This window comes from Hordeum vulgare, chromosome 5H, assembly GCF_904849725.1.
Source record: "Hordeum vulgare subsp. vulgare chromosome 5H, MorexV3_pseudomolecules_assembly, whole genome shotgun sequence".
Taxonomy (NCBI): Eukaryota; Viridiplantae; Streptophyta; class Magnoliopsida; order Poales; family Poaceae; genus Hordeum; species Hordeum vulgare.
Genome location: NC_058522.1, coordinates 572,241,433 through 572,262,921, shown reverse-complemented (window position 1 = coordinate 572,262,921; position 21,489 = coordinate 572,241,433). Strand labels below are relative to the sequence as shown.

General features: G+C 43.4%; 1 protein-coding gene across 2 annotated transcripts; it reads right to left on the bottom strand.

The window, feature by feature from the left end:
• Positions 1 to 15,420: 15,420 nt before the first annotated feature.
• On the bottom strand, positions 15,421 to 21,248 carry LOC123394950 (probable cellulose synthase A catalytic subunit 3 [UDP-forming]). 2 transcript variants are annotated; one of them, XR_006609627.1, is made up of 15 exons: positions 20,838 to 21,248; positions 20,502 to 20,697; positions 20,155 to 20,363; positions 19,953 to 20,055; positions 19,697 to 19,868; positions 18,987 to 19,253; positions 18,556 to 18,901; positions 18,338 to 18,475; positions 18,094 to 18,219; positions 17,778 to 17,990; positions 17,394 to 17,685; positions 17,108 to 17,304; positions 16,657 to 17,007; positions 15,931 to 16,567; positions 15,421 to 15,774 (listed from the first exon to the last, which is right to left on the bottom strand). XR_006609627.1 is itself a non-coding variant. In XM_045089856.1 (14 exons), the coding sequence occupies exons 1-14, from the start codon at positions 20,916 to 20,918 to the stop codon at positions 15,983 to 15,985; spliced, it is 3,276 nt and encodes a 1,091-aa protein (XP_044945791.1). In that variant the 5' UTR covers positions 20,919 to 21,248; the 3' UTR covers positions 15,421 to 15,982. The 2 variants fall into 2 exon arrangements, 1 of the variants encoding a protein (XP_044945791.1); XM_045089856.1 differs by having other exon boundaries at positions 15,421 to 16,567.
• Positions 21,249 to 21,489: the final 241 nt, after the last annotated feature.

The window sequence follows — 21,489 nt, the reverse complement described above, 5'->3', positions numbered from 1 at the left end:
ATTGACATGGTATAGGCTATGTGATGATATTGGATCATGGAACTACAACCGATTGAAACTGGAATTTCATCAAAAGTTTTATCCTATGCATTTGGTACATCGTGGTCGGAATTATATTTATAATTTTTGGCCTCATGACAGAGAAAGTATTGCTCAACCTTGGGGGAGTCCTAAATCAATGTTATATTCATGCCCCAACCATGAGCTCTCGAGAGAAATTATCATTCAGAACTTCTATGCTCGGCTTTCTCATGATAATCGCACCATGCTTGACACTTCTTGTACCGGTTGTTTTATGAAGAGAGATATTGACTTCAAATGGAATTTATTGGAAAGAATTAAACGCAACTCTGAAGATTGGGAGTTTGATGAAGGTAAGGAGCCAGGTATGAATCTTAAGTTCGATTGCGTTAAATCCTTTGTTGAAACAAATACTTTTTGTGATTTTAGCGCTTAATATGGACTTGACTCTGAGATAGTAGCTTCATTGTGTGAATCATTTGCTGCTCATATTGATCTCCCTAAAGAGAAGTGGTTTAAATATCATCCTCCCTTAGAAGTCAATGTAGTCAAACCTAATCAAGTTGAAGAGAAAGACATCGCTTATAATGATCCTATTGTTCCTAGTGCTTACATTGAGAAACCACCTTTCCCTGTTAGAATAAAGGATCATTCTAAAGTTTCAACTGTCATACGTAGGGGCTACATTAGAACACCTACACCCCCTGAGCAAATTAGAGTTGAACCTAGCATTGCAATTATCAAAGATCTCCTGTCCGACAATGTTGATGACCATGATATTCACTTCTGTGAAGATGCTGCTAGAATTGCTAAACCTCATGCTAGAGACAAACATAGGCCTCTTGTTGGCACGCCTGTTGTTTCTATTAAGATAGGAGATCATTGTTATCATGGTTTATGTGACATGGGTGCTAGTGTTAGTGCAATACCTCGATCTCTATATGATGAAATTAAAGACGATATTGCACCTGCAAGATGGAACCTATTGATGTCACTATTCAGCTTGCCAATAGAGATACTATCTGCCCTTTGGGAATTGTTAGGGATGTTGAAGTTTTGTGTGGTAAAACGAAGTATCCTGTTGATTTTCTCGTTCTTGCTACCACACAAGATAGCTTTTGTCCCATCATATTTGGCAGACCTTTCCTCAATAATATCAATGCTCATATTGACTGTGAGAAGCAAACTATCACTGTTGGCTTCGAAGGAGTGTCACATGAGTTCAATTTCTCCAAGTTTGGTAGACAACCTTATGAAAAAGAGTTGTCTAGTAAGATGAAATTATTTCCCTAGCTTCTATTGACGTGCCTCCTACTGATCCTTTAGAGCAATACTTGCTTCAGCATGAAAATGATATGCATCTGGATGAAAGGAATGAGATAGATAGAGTTATCTTTGAACAGCATCCTATCCTTAAGAATAATTTGCCTGTTGAATTGCTTGGAGATCCACCCCCACCAAAGGGTGATCCTGTGTTCGAGCTTAAACAGTTGCCTGATACTCTTAAGTATGCTTATCTTGATGAAAAAGAGATATATCCTGTTATCATTAGTGCTAGCCTCTCAGAGCATGAAGAAAAGAAGTTATTAAAAACTCTGAGGAAGCATCGGGCTGCTATTGGATATACTGTTGATGATCTTAAGGACATTAGTCCCACTCTATGCCAGCACAAAATTAAAACCGATCCTGATTCCAAACCAGTTGCCGATCATCAACGGAGATTAAATCCTAAAATGAAAGAGGTAGTAAGAAAGGAAATACTAAAGCTCCTCGAAGCAGGTATTATCTATCATGTTGCTCATAGTGATTGGGTAAGTCTGGTGCATTGCGTTCCTAAGAAGGGAGGTATTACCGTTGTCCCTAATGATAAGCATGAATTGATCCCTCACAGGATTATTACTGGCTATAGAATGGTGATTGATTTTAGGAAATTGAATAAAGCCACTAGGAAAGATCATTACCCTTTGCTTTTTATCGATCAAATGCTAGAAAGACTGTCTAAACATACACACTTCTGCTTTCTAGATGGTTATTCCGGTTTCTCCCAAATACCTGTTGCACAATCTGATTAGCAGAAAACCACTTTCACTTGCCCTTTCGGTACCTTTGCTTACATACTTATGCCTTTTGGCTTATGTAATGCACCTGCTACCTTTCAAAGATGTATGATGGCTATATTCTCTGACTTTTGTGAAAAGATTGTTAAGGTTTTCATGGATGACTTCTCCGTTTACGGGTCTTCTTTTGACGATTGCCTCAGCAACCTTGATCGAGTTTTGCAGAGATGTAAAGATACCAATCTTGTCTTGAACTGGGAGAAGTGCCACTTTATGGTTAATGAAGGCATCGTCTTAGGACATAAAATTTCTGAAAGAGGTATTGAAGTCGATAAGGCTAAAGTTGATGTGATCGAGAAAATGCCATGCCCTACAGATATCAAAGGTATAAGAAGTTTCCTTGGTCATGTTGGTTTCTATAGAAGGTTCATTAAGGACTTTTCTAAGATTTCTAGGCCTCTTACCAATCTCTTGCAAAAGGATATTCCTTTTGTTTTTGACGATGATTGTGAGGAAGCCTTCGAAATACTTAAAAAGGTCTTGATAACTGCGCCTATTGTTCAACCACCTTATTGGAACTTACCTTTTGAAATCACGTGTGATGCTAGTGATTATGTTGTTGGCGATGTTCTAAGACAAAGATTTGATAAGAAGTTGAATGTTATTCACTATGCTAGTAAAACTCTAGAAAGGGACCAAAGAAACTATGCTACTACTGAAAAGGAATTTTTAGCAGTCGTGTTTGCATGTGAAAAGTTCAGGTCTTACATTGTTGATTCCATGGTGACTATTCACACTCATCATGCTCCTATTAAGTATCTTATGAAAAATAAAGATGCTAAACCTAGACTTATCAGATGGGTTCTCTTGCTAGAAGAATTTGATTTGCATGTTGTTGATAGGAAGGGTGTTGAGAACCCCGAGGCAGATAACTTGTCTAGGTTGGATAATGTTCTTGTTGACCCACAACCTATTGATGACAGCTTTCCTAATGAGCAACTGAATGTCATCAATGCTTCACATAGTACACCGTGGTGTGCTGATTATGCGAATTATATCGTTGCCAAATATATACCACCTAGTTTCACATACCAGCAAAAGAAGAAATTCTTCTTTGATTTGAGACATTACTTTTGGGATGATCCTCACCTTTATAAAGGAGTAGATGGTGTTATTAGACGTTGTGTACCTGAGCATGAACAGGGACAGATCCTACAGAAGTGTCACTCCGAGGCTTACGGAGGACACCATGCGGGAGATAGAACTGCACACAAGGTATTGCAATCAGGTTTCTATTGGCCCACTCTCTTCAAGGATGCCCGTAAGTTTGTCTTGTCTTGTGACGAATGTCAAACAATAGGTAATATCAGTAAACGTCAGGAAATGCCTATGAATTACTCACTTGTCACTGAACCATTTGATGTCTGGGGTTTTGATTATATGGGACCTTTTCCAAAATCCAACGGGTATACTCACATCCTAGTTGTTGTTGATTACGTTACTAAGTGGGTAGAACCTATCCCAACTAGTAGTGTTGATCACAACATCTCTATCTGGATGCTTAAAGAAGTTATTTTCCCTAGATTTGGAGTCCCTAGATATCTAATGACTGATGGTGGTTCACATTTCATTCATGGTGCTTTCCGTAAAACGCTTGCTAAGTATGATGTCAACCATAGAGTTGCATCTCCCTATCATCCTTAGTCCAGTGGTCAAGTAGAGCTAAGTAATAGAGAAATTAAACTAATTCTGCAAAAGACTGTTAATAGGTATAGAAAGAATTGGTCTAAGAAGCTTGATGATGCACTGTGGGCTTATAGAACTGCTTATAAGATTCCCATGGGCATGTCTCCGTACAAAATGGTTTACGGTAAAGCATGTCATTTACCTCTTGAGCTAGAGCATAAGGCTTATTGGGCAATCAAAGAGCTCAACTTTGATTTCAAACTTGCTGGTGAGAAGAGGTTATTTGATATTAGCTCACTTGATGAATGGAGAGCTCAGGCATACGAAAATGCCAAGTTGTTCAAAGAAAAGGTTAAGAGGTGGCATGATAAAAGGATACAAAAACGTGAGTTCAATGTAGGTGATTATGTCTTGCTATATAATTCTCGTTTAAGATTTTTTGCAGGCAAGCTTCTCTCTAAATGGGAAGGTCCTTACCTTGTTGAGAAAGTATATCGTTTTGGTGCCATCAAGATCAACAACACGTAAGGTAATTTTCCGAGAGTGGTAAATGGGCAAAGGATCAAGCATTATATCTCACGTACTCCCATAAATGTTGAAAGCAATATTATCAATACCATAACTCCGGAGGAGTACATAAGGGATATTTATCAGCCTGTTTCAGACTCCGAAAACGAAGAGGTATGTGATTCGGTAAGTAAACCGACTCCAAAACTTTTCCTGTAGGAATTTTTCTCTGTTTTGGAATTTTTAGAAAAATAAAAAAAATTAAAGTACTTCCGAAAGCGCACGAGGAGGCGACAAGCCTGCCAGGCGCGGGCCACCCCCTGGCCACGCGTGGGGGGATTGTGACCACCTCCTGTGCCTCCCGGACTCCATTTTCTTGCGGAATACTCCTTCTGGTCGGGAAAAAATCATTATACACTCTCCCGAAAGGTGTGACCCTCGTATCGCGCAAATTTCCTCTGTTTTCGTTTCGAGCTGTTGTACACACAGATCTAGATCGCTATGGCGTCCCCAAAAGCTCCGAAGGACAAGTTCTTCGAGAAGGTCATCAATCCCTACCTTGCGGGAGTGCTGCAACACCCTCAATCTATCGAGATGTGTGAGGGGGTGCTGCACATCCGTGATGTTGAGGGGCCCAAGAAGACCAGAAGCATGGAGGCGAGGCTCGAAGAAATGGAGCAGCAGGTCTTCAAGTGCCAAGGGATGGTAGAACGCGGACTCAATGCCAACCACATGATGATCACAGAGTTCACCAACAAGCACAAGATCGATGCCAATGACATCGGGAAGCACCTCTCCAGGCTCTATGACAGAATTGATCACCTCCAAGCCCAGATCTATGACCTGCAGAACCAAAACTGTGAGTATGAGTATAGATTTAAATCAATACGGTTGTCTGCAGATTTGAGGATTCCGGAGACTCGATCATCTTTCCATGATGGGGCACCCATGCCTTGGAAGATGGAGGATCAAACCCAGGTTGCAACAACTCCACCACCATCACCTCCAAAGGAAGACAACTAAGCACGGGTATGGGCAATCCCCTTGGCTTGTGCCAAGCTTGGGGAGTTGCCCCGGTATCGTATCATCATCAAATATTTTGCCTTTACCTTTTCTTAGTTCGATTCTTTTTGGTTTTATCTTTCTCTAGTAGAATAAAGTTCTTAGTGTTTTAGGCTTGAGTTTTTCTTTGTGTCACCCCCGATGTATTCGAGTTCGCGAGTCATATAATAAAGAGTATTCTAGTTAAGGGCCTTGCTTCATGCCATGATCTAAAGAAAAGAATGATAAAAGAACAAAAGCATGAAAGATCATGTAATGATCTTATGGGAAGTGATGACTTCACATATAAAAAATAATGTTGATTGAAACTTGTTGTGGGTGGACAAACATAGACCTTGGTCATTGTTGCAATTAATAGGAAGTAATAAAGAAAGAATGGTTCACATATAAATATATCATCTTGGGCACCATCTATGATTGTGAACACTCACTAAACTATTATATGCTTAGAAGTAGATGTTGGACAAGGAAGACAACATAATGAATTATGTTTGCTTGGTTCAAAGCAATGTTATATGACTAGAGATCCCTTAGCATTTGACACTTGCTTCCACCTCATATCATCCAAAACTTCCGCACTAAGTAGAGATACTACTTGTGCATCCATAAACCTTCAACCCAGTTTTGACATGAGAGTCCACCATACCTACCTATGGATTGAAGAAGCTCCCTCAAATAAGTTGTCATCGCTGCAAGAAATAAAATTGCTCCCTAAATATGTATGATCTATTAGTGTATGGAAAATAAGCTTTGTATGAACCTGTGATGAGGAAGACATAAAAGCAATAGACTGCATAATAAAGTTCTTTATCACAGGAGGCAATATAAAGTGACGTTCCTCCACACTAAGAGGTCACGCATCCAAACTTCAAAAGCGCATGACAACCTCTGCTTCCCTCTGTGAAGGGCCTATCTTGTACCTTTACTTTTTTGCCCTTAAAGGTGTCATGGTGATCGACACCAATTCCTTATTTCGCCTTTATCTTGGCTAACGTCATATGCTAGGGAAAGATCTATATTCGTACGTCAACCTGGAAGTAAGTATTCATGAATTATTATTGTTGACATTACCCTTGAGCTAAATAGTTGGGAGGCGAAACTATAAGCCCCTATCTTTCTCTGTGTCCGACTGAAACTTTGATCTCATGAGTACCACGTGAGTTGTAGCAATTGTAGAAGATGAAAGGATAATTGAGTATGTGGATTTGCTTTACAAGCTCTTATTTGGCTCTTTGCGATGTTATGATAAATTGCAATTGCTTCATTGACTAAAGGCTATTGGTTGTAAATTCTCAATAAGGTTCTTGATCCATACTTTACTTTGAGAAGGAATTATCACTTTAGCATAAGAGATTATATAATAATATTGTTGTTCTAATTATGATCATGATGCTTGCATGTCCATATCTTGTTTTGTCGACACCTCTCTCTCTAAACATGTGGGCATATTTATTGATCTCGGTTTCCGCTTGAGGACAAACGAAGTCTAAGCTTGGGGGAGTTGATATGTACATTTTGCATCATGCTTTTATGTTGATATTTATTGCTTTATGGGCTGTTATTACACTTCACGGTACAATACTTATGCATTTTCTCTCTTATTTTACAAGGTTTACATGAAGAAGAAGAATGTCGGAGCTGGAATTCTGGCATGAAAAAGGAGCAAGTTTGAGATACCTATTATGCGCAACTCCAAAAGCCATGAAAATCAATGGGGAATTATTTTGGAATTTATAAAAAATACTGGGCGGAAGAAGTACCAGAGGGGAGCCACCAAGAGGCCACAAGCCTACCAGGCGTGACCTACCCCCCTGGTCGCGCCTAGGGGCCTTGTGTGCTCCCTGTTGGCCCTCTGGCTCCCCTATTTTTCTATAAGGAGGGTTTCGTTCAGAAAAAATCAAGAGGAGGCTTTCGGGAGGAATCGCAGCCACCACGAGGTGGAACTTGAGCATGACCAATCTAGAGCTCCGGCAGGGTCGTCCTGTTGGGGAAACTTCCCTCTCGGAGGGGGAAATCGTCACCATCGTGATCACCAACACTCCTCTCATCGGAGGGGGCTCGTCACCATCAACATCTTCATCAGCACCATCTCATCTCCAAACCCTAGTTCATCTCTTGTAACTAATCTCCGTCTCGCGACTCCGATTGGTACTTGTAAGGTTGCTAGTAGTGTTAATTACTCTTTGTAGTTGATGCTAGTTGGATTACTCGGTGGAAGATTATATGTTCAGATCCTTGATGCTATGCAATACCTATCTGGTCATGAACATAATTATGCTTTGTGAGTAGTTACATTTGTTCCTGAGGACATGGGATAAGTCATGCTATAAGTAGTCATGTGAATTTGGTATTCGTTCGATATTTTGATGCGTTGAATGTTGCTTTTCCTCTAGTGGTGTTATGTGAACGTCGACTACATAACACTTCACCATTATTTGGGCCTAGAGGAAGGCATTGTAAAGTAGTAAGTAGATGATGAGTTGCTAGAGTGACAGAAGCTTAAACCCTAGTTTATGCGTTGCTTCGTAAGGGGCTGATTTGGATCCACTAGTTTAATGCTATGGTTAGACTTTGTCTTAATTCTTATTTCGTAGTTGCGGATGCTTGCAAGAGGGGTTAATCATAAGTGGGATGTTTTTCCAAGTAAGGGCAGCACCCAAGCACCGGTCCACCCACATGTAAAATTATCAAAGTAGCGAACGCGAATCATATGAACATGATGAAAACTAGCTTGACGGAAATTCCCATGTGTCCTAGGGAGCGGTTTACCTCCTATAAGAGTTTGTCCAGGCTTGTCCCTTGCTACAAAAGGGATTGGGCCGCTTTGCTGCACCTTTGGTACTATTGCTACTTGTTACTTGCTACTCGCTACGAATCATCGTATCACACAACTATCTGTTACCGATAATTTCAGTGCTTGCAGAGAATACCTTGTTGAAAACCACTTGTCAGATCCTTCTGTTCCTCGTTGGGTTCGACACTCTTACTTATCAAAAGGACTACGATAGATCCCCTACACTTGTGGGTCATCAGACTCCTCCCCAAGTTGTCCACCTCTTTTGGTTTTTTCCACTTTTACCTCATGGGATTCCTTTGGTTGACTAGTCAGCCCACTAAGAGCTATTGCGCCACCATCAAGTCCATGTGGCCCTCTTGGGGAGTGGTGGGCCCCCGGTACCATTCGTCACTCCCGGTACACTGCCGGCAATGCCCGAAATTCTTCCGGGATCCAAATATCAACTTCCTATATATCATTCTTTGTTTCCGGACCATTACGGAACTCCTCGTGACCTCCGGGATCTCATCCGGGACTCCGAACAAAACTTCGGGCACAAGCACCTATAACTCAACTATATCGAACCTTAAGTGTGCAGACCCTGCGGGTTCGATAACTATGCACACATGACGTGAGATACTCTCCGGTCAATATCCAATAGCGGGACGTGGATGTCCATATTGGATCCTACATATTCTAAGAAGATCTTATCGGTTGAACCTCTATGTCAAGGATTCATATAATCCCGTATACCATTCCCTTTGTCCTTCGGTATGTTACTTGCCCGAGATTCTATCGTCGGTATCTCCATGCCTATTTTAATCTCGTTACCGGCAAGTCTTCTTTACTCGTTCTGTAATACAAGAACCCATGACTAAATCTTTAGTCATATTGCTTGCAAGGCTTATATGTGATGTTGTATTACCGAGTGGGCCCCGAGATACCTATCTGTCACATGGACTGACAAATCCCAGTCTTGATCCATGCTAACTCAACGGACGCCTTCGGAGATGCCTGTAGAGTACCTTTATAGTCGCCCAGTAATGTTGCGACGTTTGATACACACAAGGTATTCCTCCGGTGTCCGGGAGTTGCATGATCTCATGGTCATAGGAACAGATACATTGACATGCAGAAAACAGTAGCAATAAAATGACACGATCATATGCTACGTTTATAGTTTGAGTCTTGTCCATCACATCATTCCCCTAATGATGTAATCCCGTTATCAAGTGACAACACTTGTCTATGGCCAGGAAACCTTGACCATCTTTGATCAACGAGCTAGTCAACTAGAGGCTCACTAGGGACAGAGTGTTGTCTATGTATCCACACATGTATTTGAGTTTCCAATCAATACAATTCTAGCATGGATAATAAACGATTATCATGAACAAGGAAATATAATAATAACCAATTTAGTATTGCCTCTAGGGCATATTTCCAACACTTAAGCTTTTTCCTTTCTCGCTAAAAGGCGAGGCTAAAGATTGGTTTCTTTCTCTTGCTCCTCGTTGTGTGCATAGCCCCCGGGATATGCTTCATTACTTTTCTAAAAAATATTTCCCTCTCATAAGAAACAAGCTGCTTTAGAGGAAATATTTAACTTTGTGCAAACTAAAGAAGAGAATCTCCCTCAAGCTTGGGGGAGGCTTCTCTAGTTACTTAGAGCTTTGCCTCATCATCATATTAAGAAAAATGAAATACTTGATATCTTTTATAATGGACTAACCGGTGCTTCTAGGGATTTCCTAGATAGTTGTGCTGGTTGTGTTTTCAGGGAAAGAACTATTGGGCAAGCTCAAGAATTACTGAATAACATATTGCAAAATGTTGATAATTGGACACTTCCTGAACCACCGACGGAACCCATTCCAAAGAAGAGAGGTATTCTATTCCTCAGCCCTGAAGATATGCAAGAAGCTAAGAAATCCATGAAGGAGAAAGGCACTAAAACAGAAGATGTCAAGAAATTACCACCTATTGAAGAAATATATGGACTTGACACCCCGCCACACGTAGTAAAGTTAAACTCTCTTTGTACCTTTAATAAAGTGATATACCTTATACTAAGACTCCTAGTCAATGCATGGATGAATTTGACAATTATGTTGTTAAGCAAGAGCATTTCAATAATTATGTCAAAGATCATTTAAGACGTAATGCTATGATGACAGATCGCTTGAGTGACTTGATGTTTAGAATTGCTAATGATGTTAAAGGTCTAGGTAAACATGCTTCTATGTTTTACACACAATTAGACCAGGTTGATAAGTCACAAAATGATTTGCTTGCTGAAATAAATAATAATATGAATGATCATGTTGTTAGAGTAATGACAAGGGAAGGTTGAATGAATCATGAACCTCTCTGTCCTGAAGGTCATCCTAAGAGAATTGAACAATACTCTCAAAGAATTAATAACGATGACCTAGTCCACCTAATAAGAAAAACAAGAACAAAAAGGATAGGACTTTGCATGCTTCTGATGAACCTGTCATTGAAAAACCCGCTGAAAAACAGAATGATGTCTCTATTTCTGACGCTGAGACATAGTCTCGTAGTGATCATGAACCTAGTGATGATGAAAATGATGATAATAATAAGGAGGATACTCACGTAGATGCTCAACCAGACAATAAAGAGCAAGATAACGATGTGGAAATAGAACCTGCTGAAGATATTGATAACACACATCCTAAAAATTAGCGTTATGAAAAGAAAGACTTTGTTGCTAGGAAACATGGCAAGGAAAGAGAACCATGGGTTCAGAAACCCATGCCATTCCCTCGTAAGCCTTCCAAGAGTAAGGATGAGGAGGATTTTGAGCACTTTGCTGATATGATTAGGTCTGTCACTTTGCGCACTCGCTTGATTGCTATTTTGAAAATTCCTCCGTATGCTAAGTATATGAAGAATATTATTACCAACAAAAGAAAAATACCTGAAAATGAAATTTCTACTATGCTTGCTAATTATTCTTTTGATAGAGGAGTGCCTAAGAAATTGGGAGATCCCGGTATACCCACAATACCTTGCTCCATTAAATAAAACTATGTTAAAACTGCTTTATGTGATTTAGGAGCTGGTGTTAGTGTTATGCTTTTCTCCCTATACAAAAGACTTGAATTGAATAAGCTTACACCTACTGAGATATCTTTGCAAATGGCTGATAAATCTACTACTTTACCTATTGGAATTTGTGAGGACGTTGCTCTTGTGATTGCAAATGTTACTATCCTAACAGACTTTGTTATTCTTGATATGCCCGAGGATGACAACATATCAATTATCCTTGGTATAGCCTTTTTAAACACTGCAGGGGCTGTTATTGATTGCAACAAAAGCAAAGTCACATTTCATGTCAATGGCAAACAACATACCGTGCATTTCCTAAGGAAGCAAATTCTGGTTAATAATGTTAATGACATTGAGCCTAGTGCTATGGTTATCATTGGTAGCTTTACAGTACCTCCTCCTATTGTCAAGCAAAATTATTATAATCTTATTGTCGGGAGATGCAAATCCCCATTGAGGTAACTTAATGTGATACGTGAATTCTTTGTTTTCATGTCAATCGGGGACGGTTATTATTAAGACTTGATGAACCTTATTAACAAATCCTTTTTGAAAGACATGAGGATGATGAATTTAGTAAGCACCTTTCTTCGTATCATTAGTATACATTCTATTTTTCTTAGTAGAATAAAATAAAATACCATGATTATCCTGTTTTCTGATTTTGCCGTGCATTAGAAAATAGCCCAAAAATAAAAAGTCTCGGAATGCCACTAAATTTTAACATGACTTTTTTTGGAATATTTAAGAACTTTTGACATAAAAATTATAGCAGGGAGGTGCACTTGTGTACCACAAGCCAACATGGCGCGGCCTTATGGAGCCCCTTTAGTCCCGGTTCGCAACACAACCGGGACTAGGGGGCTTTAGTCCCGATTTCTTAGTCCTGGTTGCACAACCAGGACTAAAGTCCCTTACGAACCATGACTAAAGCCATGTTTTCCACTAGTGTTAGTGCAGAGGCTGGGAAGTGAAAATCTCTCCCATTTAAAAAGAAAGATGGCAGCACGGGTTATGTTCAACCGATTTGGATGACCGCTAACTAATAGGCTAGGTTTTTAGACATCGTAGTCTTTTACTTTATTTAATACTCCCTCCGTTCCAAAATATAAGACCTTTTAGGTATTTCACTAGAAGACTTCATACGAAGCAAAATGAGTGAATCTATACTCTAAAATATGTCTATGTACATTCGTATGTAGTTTATAGTACAATTTCTAAAAGGTCTTATATTTAGGAACGGAGGGAGTAATATGGTTGCATGCATCCTCCGAATGTAGAGGCCGGGGTATCTTTCTTTTCAAAAAAAAATGGAGACTCACTCCCTGGAACCAACCATGTAATAATTACCACTTTTTTTACTAAACTTTTTTTTTGCTTTTGACACCCGATTAGACTATTCATCGTGTAAGTAGCATAGATACTAATATGCATGCCATATAGGCGAAAAAAGATGGTGTGACAAGTAATTAAAGAAAAAAAGACATATGAAGTACAGTATTTCACAAGAAAAATAACTATAAAGTAATAAAAGAAGGTCTGTATGTGATCGCACATATGAGAGACATGTGCATGTTACTGGCCTGAGGTATTCCGTATTCACCACAATGACCAACCGTAGTCTATCTATCCATCCATTTTTGTCTAGCGAGCTAGGAAGCTAGCCATTCGCGTTGACTACTAAACGAAGTGCAAGCCGAGTAAAAAAATGACGAGAAGGTTCCATTCTTTTACGTTTTCAGAGCGCTGTTACAGAGGACGGTGGATGGATTTTTCTATTGCTAGTGGTACCTGCTTAATTAACTTGATTTGAAGATGGTGGTATCCCATTTGCAGACAGACAGAGATGGAATTAAATGCTAGCTCGATGCTGCTGCCGCTGCTCGGCCAGAGCCTGACGACGACTGACACTAGGAGGTGTGAGCCTTCGATTTGATTTGGATATAATGATCTGGTTGCCGATTGCACCCGATCGGGAAAGATCGATCCACCACTGAACCTACTGTCACTCCTACTTGTGCCGTGGTATGTTATGACATCCGATTGATTTAGTTCATCTACTCCCTCTACACGCAAATATTTATAGTTAAAAAATATTTCTTTCTAATTACAAGTATTTAAGTATAAAGGTAGTATATCTCAATCTTCTTCCCTAACTATACTGGCCATTCGCCCGCGTTGACTACTAAAAGTAAGTGCCAAGCAGTAGGCACATATTCTATTCAGCGATCGAGCAAGTAAGGTTTTCTTATATTTCAACTCTGTTCATCGATCGAGTAAGCAAAGCTGGATCGGAGGAAGGTTCCATGCATGCATTCTTTTACGGCCTTCCAGATCCACAGCGTGGTTAATTACATGGCTAGGCGTGAAGATGCCATGCGTGGTGCCCAACTTGCAGACAGCGTACATCATATCGTATTTCCTGGCCGGCCGGGTGATTAATCAATCGATCAGTTTGTTGTCATCTTTTCTTCCGGGAAGCAAGTGGAGAGAGAGGCTGATCGAGAGCACCGGTCCGATCGAACATCCTGGCTACTCACAGTAGTGCCACGCGAGAAAATATCTAGTGCTACGGATCCTTGGGTGCTACCGTGATCGAACGACTCTCAACAGCTCTGTAACATTTGCAAAAAAAAATATATATATAGATGTCCAAACATTGTGCATAATTAAGTCCAGCAGATCCAACAACTCCTAAATAATCTAAGAATCCGACGGCTGAGGAGCCCGTATCATGATAGCATCACATACTCTACCAGCACGACGTACGTACGTACGTACGTAGCTCTTTCTCTTCGATTCGACTTGTCTGCATTACGTACGTACGCACGCACGCACGCACGCACGTCTGTCCAGAAATCACAAGGGAATTATGTGCTAGCACAGACACGCAGGCGCGGTGGGGCATGCACACAAGTCGCATGCATAACGCCGGCCACCCCCGCCCACCGAAAACCGGCATGCAAAACCAAATCTGATGCTGATGCTAATCCAGTAGTAGCATTACCGAGGATTAACCAGAGCACCGACGGTAGTTGCTGGAGGCAATGGCACCGGCACCTGCTAAGCCAGCTCCCAGCCCGTTCGCTGGCGCGTCCCATCCGAACCAAACGGGCGTACGGCTCACTTCACTCACCGTCAAGCGTCAACCGCAACCACCCATACGTACACACACGCAACGCGAACCTTTGATCGATCATGTCCATGACCGACGCCTTTACCCTTTTTTTCCCCGACGATCATCATTGATCGATTAGTTACGCGCCCACACGAGCTATGTATGTAGCCTCCTCCCACTCCTTTTATGCGTCGCGATCAAATCATGGTACGTCAAAGGGGGGCAAATAATGGAGAAGAAGCTGGATGCGGAAGGTACGTGCCACCTAACCTCTAAAGACTAAAACCTAACCTAACCATCATGCATTGCCAAGCCAGCCCTCATCGGATGTTCAGTTCAGATCAAGATCAGGATCAGGGTCAGGGTCAGCCACCGACAGCAACAAAGGAAGAGAGGGTGCGCGAAAGGGATCGGAGAACGGCCGAAAATGCGTGGGCAGCAACCGGAACTGGACTGTGCAAGCCCGTGTTCAACGTCCAGCAGCAAGGAACCAATATCATCTGTTACCTCCGTCTCATAATATAAGAACTTTTTTTACGGAGGAAATATCTAAATATGTATGTGCCTCTGTGGATCAAGCAGCAGGGCATTAGCGGCATGCTGGGGCAGGCAGCGGCGAACGTGGCGTGGCACGTGCAAGTGCAGTCACATCTTTTGTCAAGTACTAAGTGGCATGGCGCGGCGAACGTACCCTTGTGCCTGCGCTCCGTGCGATTCCAATGAGCTGTACTGCGCCTACACTGCACCTGCACTGCTCTGCGTAACGCTTACCGCGTAAGCCTTGGCTCCCTCCCAGTACTGTCTGGACCACGGGCCAGCAAATCCAGCGACAACCATGTGCACGCAATTCATAGCTACCTGTTTGGTCGGTCGCAGAATCGCAGGGCGCAAAGCCGAAGCATCATCCCTTCAGGGTTAAGAATCCTGGCCTGGCACTGCCAGGCTTTAAGAAAATATCTGATGCCTACACTATTAGAAATCTGGTAAGAAGATGAAGCATAGAACTGGGACTAAAACTAGAAACAGGAAGAAGATGATGACAAACTAACAACAAATCCTTCCCCATGAGGAATGGGGAAGCAAAAGAGCATGCAGGGCAAATCTCCAAATCAGAATTTACCAAAAACAAGCTAGATAAATAATGTGCAGCTTCCTCTATTACAAACGGCATTCTTGCCTTACAGAGAGAGAGAGAGAAAATACAAGTTGTTTCGAGTTTGTACATACATAATAATACATCCTTCGGGCAATAGCATACAGACGACGACAGCTCTCAGTTTCGGCTCACTTACATACATTTTTATCCTCTCCATTTAAATCAAGGTCAACAAATAAAGAATTGCTGGCTGGCTGGACAATGAAACAACACTGGAACTGACTCACTGACTTGCTGGCTGGCTGGCTGTATTTCTTTCTTCTTCTTCGTGGCCGAACTGCACAGAGGTGAAGGGGTTGCCGCAGCCTCCCGTCTGCCCAAATATTTTGCATATATGAGGCCCAGCTACCCACCATGGAACAAAACCAATAACTTAACACTTGTTGCATGTTTGTTTTCTATCTACACAGGGGAGGGAGGGAGGGAGGGAGGAATGGAAGAGGAAAAAAAATTATGGGCACAAAAACACCTTCAAAATTACTCCACATGATCGACTTGTTTTGATCCAATCATTTCATCTCCTAGGTGCAGTCCAGACCGCACTCCTCCAGAAGAGGGCCGTCGGTCTTGGCGAGGAAAGGGTTCACACGCACCCACAGGAGCGAGATGATCGAAGCCAACAGGATGGACCAGACGATCACGATCGTCGGGGTCCTGTTCTGCCTTCCCAACAGACCCTTGAGGAACGGGTACAGATGAACAATCACCCAGAACGCGAAGAAGAGCTTCCCGAAGAGAGGCCCCCATGATTCATATCCGTTGTTGATTGCGTTGGAGATGCCAGCAACCACACCGATGAAGTTCAGCAGAAGCAGGGTGGTCGGGGGAATCAACAAGGTTGTCCATTTGAATGTGTACAGCTCAGAAAACTCCTCATCATCTCCGGCCTTTGTTGTGACGGTGAAGCTAGTGTCCACACCAGCTATCACCTTGAGAAGTCCTTGGAACACGGCAAATAGATGGGCAGAGACACCTCCAATGACCCAGAACTGCTCGTTTCTCCACCAATCGTCAACTGCGACACGAGCCCATCTCATTTCCAGAATACCCGTAGCGAAAATGCAGATGAAAAGTGACATGTACCAGATACTGGCAAGGTTGCTAAGCTGCAAGACAGAACCAAAAGGGAAGGGGTAAGGTTTAAATCCTACCAGACTTGCCACTTCACAGAGGATAAAGGCCAAGTATGATTTACCTCTGGAGTGATGAACTTGCCCGTTAACAAGCAGATAGCGGGCAACGTACAGTAAGCCAGAAGTGGAATGGAGGTCCAAGGATAGACAATGGAGTTGATGTAGGAAAATCTTTCCAAAAATTTCAGTCCACCACCATACCCATACCAAAGAGGGCAATGGTTGCTGAAGAAGATCTCAATAGACCCAAGAGCCCACCGAAGAACCTGGTTAAGACGATCTGAAAGATTGAGAGGCGCAGAACCCTTGAATGCAGGCCGTTTAGGAATGCAGTAAATTGATCGCCAGCCATGGCAATGCATCTTAAACCCAGTTAGGATATCCTCTGTAACTGACCCATAGATCCAGCCAATCTGCAATAAATAAACAAACAAATGAGTATGATTTACTACTACTAGGAATAGATATTTGAACTGCCTAATCAGCACACAGCAACCAAGCTCCTGACTTTACCTCTTTTCCCCAGTCTGTCTTGTCTTCATAGCCACAACCGATGACATGGATAGCTTCCTTCAGAAGAGAAGCAGGACTATCACACCTCAGGGTTCCACCATTCTCAAGAAGTGTGGATGCAACAAAAACGGCAGACTGGCCAAATTTCTTCTCTAGCTTCTGTTGGTTTACAATACCAGCCTTCTGAGTTTCAGCTCCTGCCGAAAACATTGCAACATAGATCACATTAATACTACCTAATGAGGATGTTCCTAGAATAACCACAATGCTGGAAGTTGAGTGGTACCTGCGGCGGCTTCATCAATTTCACTAAGTGCGTACGCAGGTGATTGATTCTCTTCCTTCTTGAAAAACAACCTCTTCTTCTTTTCTGTCTTTGGCTTGGTAACCTTCTTCTTGTTCTTCCTGTTACCGAAGCAGAAACAGCACACACACCACTTTGGCCAGCAGTTACAAGTCCTTGACGGTGGCTTCTTTGTTTTGGGAGCATCATAACCGTACAGTGCCTGCCTTCTGAAGACACATCCAGTACCAACATAGATGGGGCCTTGAATACCATCCAAACCTTTCATGTTGATCTGTATGAGACAGATGTTAGGGATACTTCATCAAAAAGCTACATAGAATGTAGACAAGAGAATATCTCAGAAACATGAAATCCAAATCTTACATCAAAGAAGACGACGTTCTTGTTGGCATATCGATCGTGACGGTCAATGGAGTCGAATCTTTGAGGGAACTGCACATAACAAACCTTCTTTCCGACCAAAGGATCCATCATGAAACACATTGCTTCCTTGACTGCCTTGCTGTTGTTCACATAGTGATCACAATCCAAGTTCAGCATGTATGGAGCATTAGTTAGTACAGCAGAGACCCGGACCTGTACAAGAGCCAACCATTAGAAGGGAATTGAAAATACACTCGGTGCCACTATTAGCAATAAAGAAGATGTCCAAAAATTTCATCCAAAACATTATCATTACCAATGCGTTCATAGCACCAGCCTTCTTGTGATGGTTATAGCCTGGCCGTTTTTCTCTTGAAACATAAACCAATCGAGGCAGCTCATTTCCTTCCACATCAAGGCCACCACTTTGACCAAGGAAGACCTATCAGTAGATAAAATTGTGCTTCATTAAGGCAAAGTGGGAAAAGGAAAAAATAAAGGATGAACCATTTGATGTCAGCATATAGACTGGATAGCACCACGAACTGTAATAGGCATACCTGAATCATTCCAGGGTGATCACGGACATTGTTTCCTGGCCAGGGAGTACCATCCTGCATGGTCCATCCTTCCTCAGGAACTTTCTGGGCTTTAGCAACCAAGGCATTGATTCGGATCTTGAATTCCTCATACTCTCTCTGGAAAAGAAGAAATGACCAAAATTAGCATACAATTCTATCAACTGAAGGAACATAGCAAAGTGGCTGAGATTATGCACCTTCATTGCTCTCCTGTCCCTAACAAAGTTTGGTACCACCTTGTCTTTCAGGTAGTCTATCTTCTGTTGAAAGTACCACTCTGGAGCACGAGGCTCAATACTGTACTTCTTACAGAAAGGAACCCATTTCTTTGCAAATTCAGATGTTTCAGACAATCCTTCGAATGTCAGCATGGCAGCACCATCATCAGAAACATAGCAAGAGAGCTTGTCAACCGGATAATCTACAGCCAGGATAGATAGGATAGTGTTTGCTGTGACTAGCGGAGGCTCCTTAGCGGGATCGACTGTACTGACAAAGAAATCAACTGGGGCGAGTTGAGATGGCTGGCCTTCCTTGTCGAACCTACCAATACAACACAAGCAGTGAGTTCCATAACTTTGAGAGAATAACAGAAGGCAAGTATGAATAGGTGGCAGCAGTAACCAACCTCAATGTCAACCGGTCAAGGTAAGTCTCCCTCTCAATAGGAAACCACTTGGGGAATTGATCGAGAATCCAAGACATGGCAAACCATATCTCGCATATGACAGATATGAGCCACAAAACAAATGCATCATGCACCGGATGCATGACACGGTAGTGGAAGAAGAGACACACAATCACCAAACGGATCACAATGATCATCCTGTAAGGATTAATCAGGCTTGAAGGAATGGGAACCTTTCTGGACAGTGGCTGTCTAGCTTCATCCATTCTGTTAAATAAAATCAAGAGACAGTTAGTGCTGAGTCTAGTAACGCATTTACAACACAAAAGGTTTTGTCTAAGCAAAAACCATATAGAATTTTCTTCCTTGGCAGTCAAAGGCACAAATAAACACATGACTATTGTTTTTTCTAGCATGTAGTCATTACTAAATGGCACTTGCACAGTTACATCTTCATCCAGCTTAGACAAATGCAGCAGTTTCAAGAGAGATCTAACTAATATGAATTCACCAGCTTGTTTCCATGTTTTAGCAAAATGTATATATTCTTTTGGCATTTTAGGTCCTCTACGGAGCACATCGCGACAATCTAGTGGAGCGTGAAATCTCTAGTCTGTTTGACCAATACTAATGCAGATAAAACCAAGAACTAATCAGAAAGGCACTAAAGAACAAAGTAATGGATGGCAAGCAAGTTTCAAGTGCCGTACAGTGGTAGATCTGCATCGTCGCCATCCCCGTTCCAGTCTTTACCGCCATCATTCCTGGTCTGATGCAGCCTCTCCTGCTTCTGCTTCCAGCTCTCCATCCTCTCCTTCCAGGCGACGCTCCCATACCCGTAGGAACCAATATCCTTGGATGGGTCCATGGATCTTGGTTGCACTGCAGCACAACAACCATCATCAGCATCCGAGAGCCAATATTACAGCTAAATGCTAGGTGGTGATGATATTTCCAAATGCGCACCAGGAAGGTTGGAATCAGCATAAGGGAGCGGGTGGATCCTCTTTCCCCCGCCGCCGACGAAGGAAGGAACAAGGGCATGCTGCTCCGGCGGGATGTCATCGACCTACACACAGACAGGGAGCGAGCAATTGAGCATCCAGTGAAGTGATAATATGGCGGAGTAGGGTGAGATATGCGGGTGGTTAATGAATAAACTAATTACCATCTGGCCATTGGTGAGGAGGGGGACATTGGGGTTTGGCTGGAAGGGCTGGTGCACGCCGTCGAGGTCTCCGCCGCGGCCGTAGGTCATGTGGGCATGGAGCATGGACTCGGCGGCGTACTGCGAGTCGTCCCTGTCCCTCCAGTTGAACTCGTCCTCGAGGTCGTCGGCGCCGTCCTCCTCCTCATCCCCGGGCACGCGCGCGCACCCTGCAATGGAACAAATCCGAGCCAGAAAACGCGTCAAATCCCCATCGAAATTGCTGGCTCGCTCGCTCGGTGGCGGCATTGGGGCGGGGTGGGGTGTGGGTGAGAGTGAGAGTGAGTGAGAGTGAGTGAGAGACGGACCCTTGAGGCGCTTGTATCTGGTCTTGCACTGTGGGCAGTTCTGGGTGCCCTCGCGTCGCTCGTACTCGTAGCAGTCGCGGCAGACGGGGAAGGCGCACTCGTTGCAGGCGACGAAGGGGTCGCCGCCGGGGCCGAGCCCCAGGTCGTCCCCGCAAATCTGGCACGCCCCGCGGTTCTGCTGCTTCAGCGGCCTCGCCTGCACCCACAAACGCACAGATTGAGAAACGGCAGACAAGCGACCGACACGGGGGCGGGAGAAGAGCCTCCGGAACCGCCGCGCGCGGATTCCGCGGCGCTGACCGGACCAGAACGGGGAAGGAGGAAGCGGGGACTCACCCCTGGCTCCCCGTCGCGGCGGATGACGACGAGCTCGTTGCGGTTGTGCGAGCCGGCCACCAGCCCCGCGCTGGCCTCCATGGCGCGCCCACCAGATCCCCGCGCCCCAGATCCCGCTCAGACTCTCTCGGAGGAGGGCGAGGCGCGGCGGGGCGGGGCGGGGCGGCGGCGGATGCGAACGGGGGAGGAGGGGAATGGGGAACGAATGGAATGAATTTGGGGGAAGGGCTGGGGGCTTCCGCCTGGTGTTGTAGTACCAGCGTGATGTGATCTTTTTTTTTTCTTTTCGCGATCAATCGGTGGTGGTGGTGGTGGTTGCCCTCCTAGACACAGCTCATCGCCGCCTGTGTATGTGTATGTGTGTGTGTTTCGACAGCTCCCCCTCACATGCGCCCCAGTTTTTGTACTACTCGCTCGCCCCGTCGGTCCTCTCCCCACTTTCTCTCTCTACGCACGCACACGCCCCTCTGTTTCTCTCTCTACGCACGCACACTCCCTCCTACTTTCTCTCTCTAGACTGTCGGTTCCCTGCTTCCATCCCCTCTCTCTCTCTAGATTGCGAAATAATTAATAATCGGTACCTTGCTTGTAACCACGGCGCAACCACCACCCCTCGCATGTGCCAGCCGAGTTTTTTTTTCCTTTCCCTCTC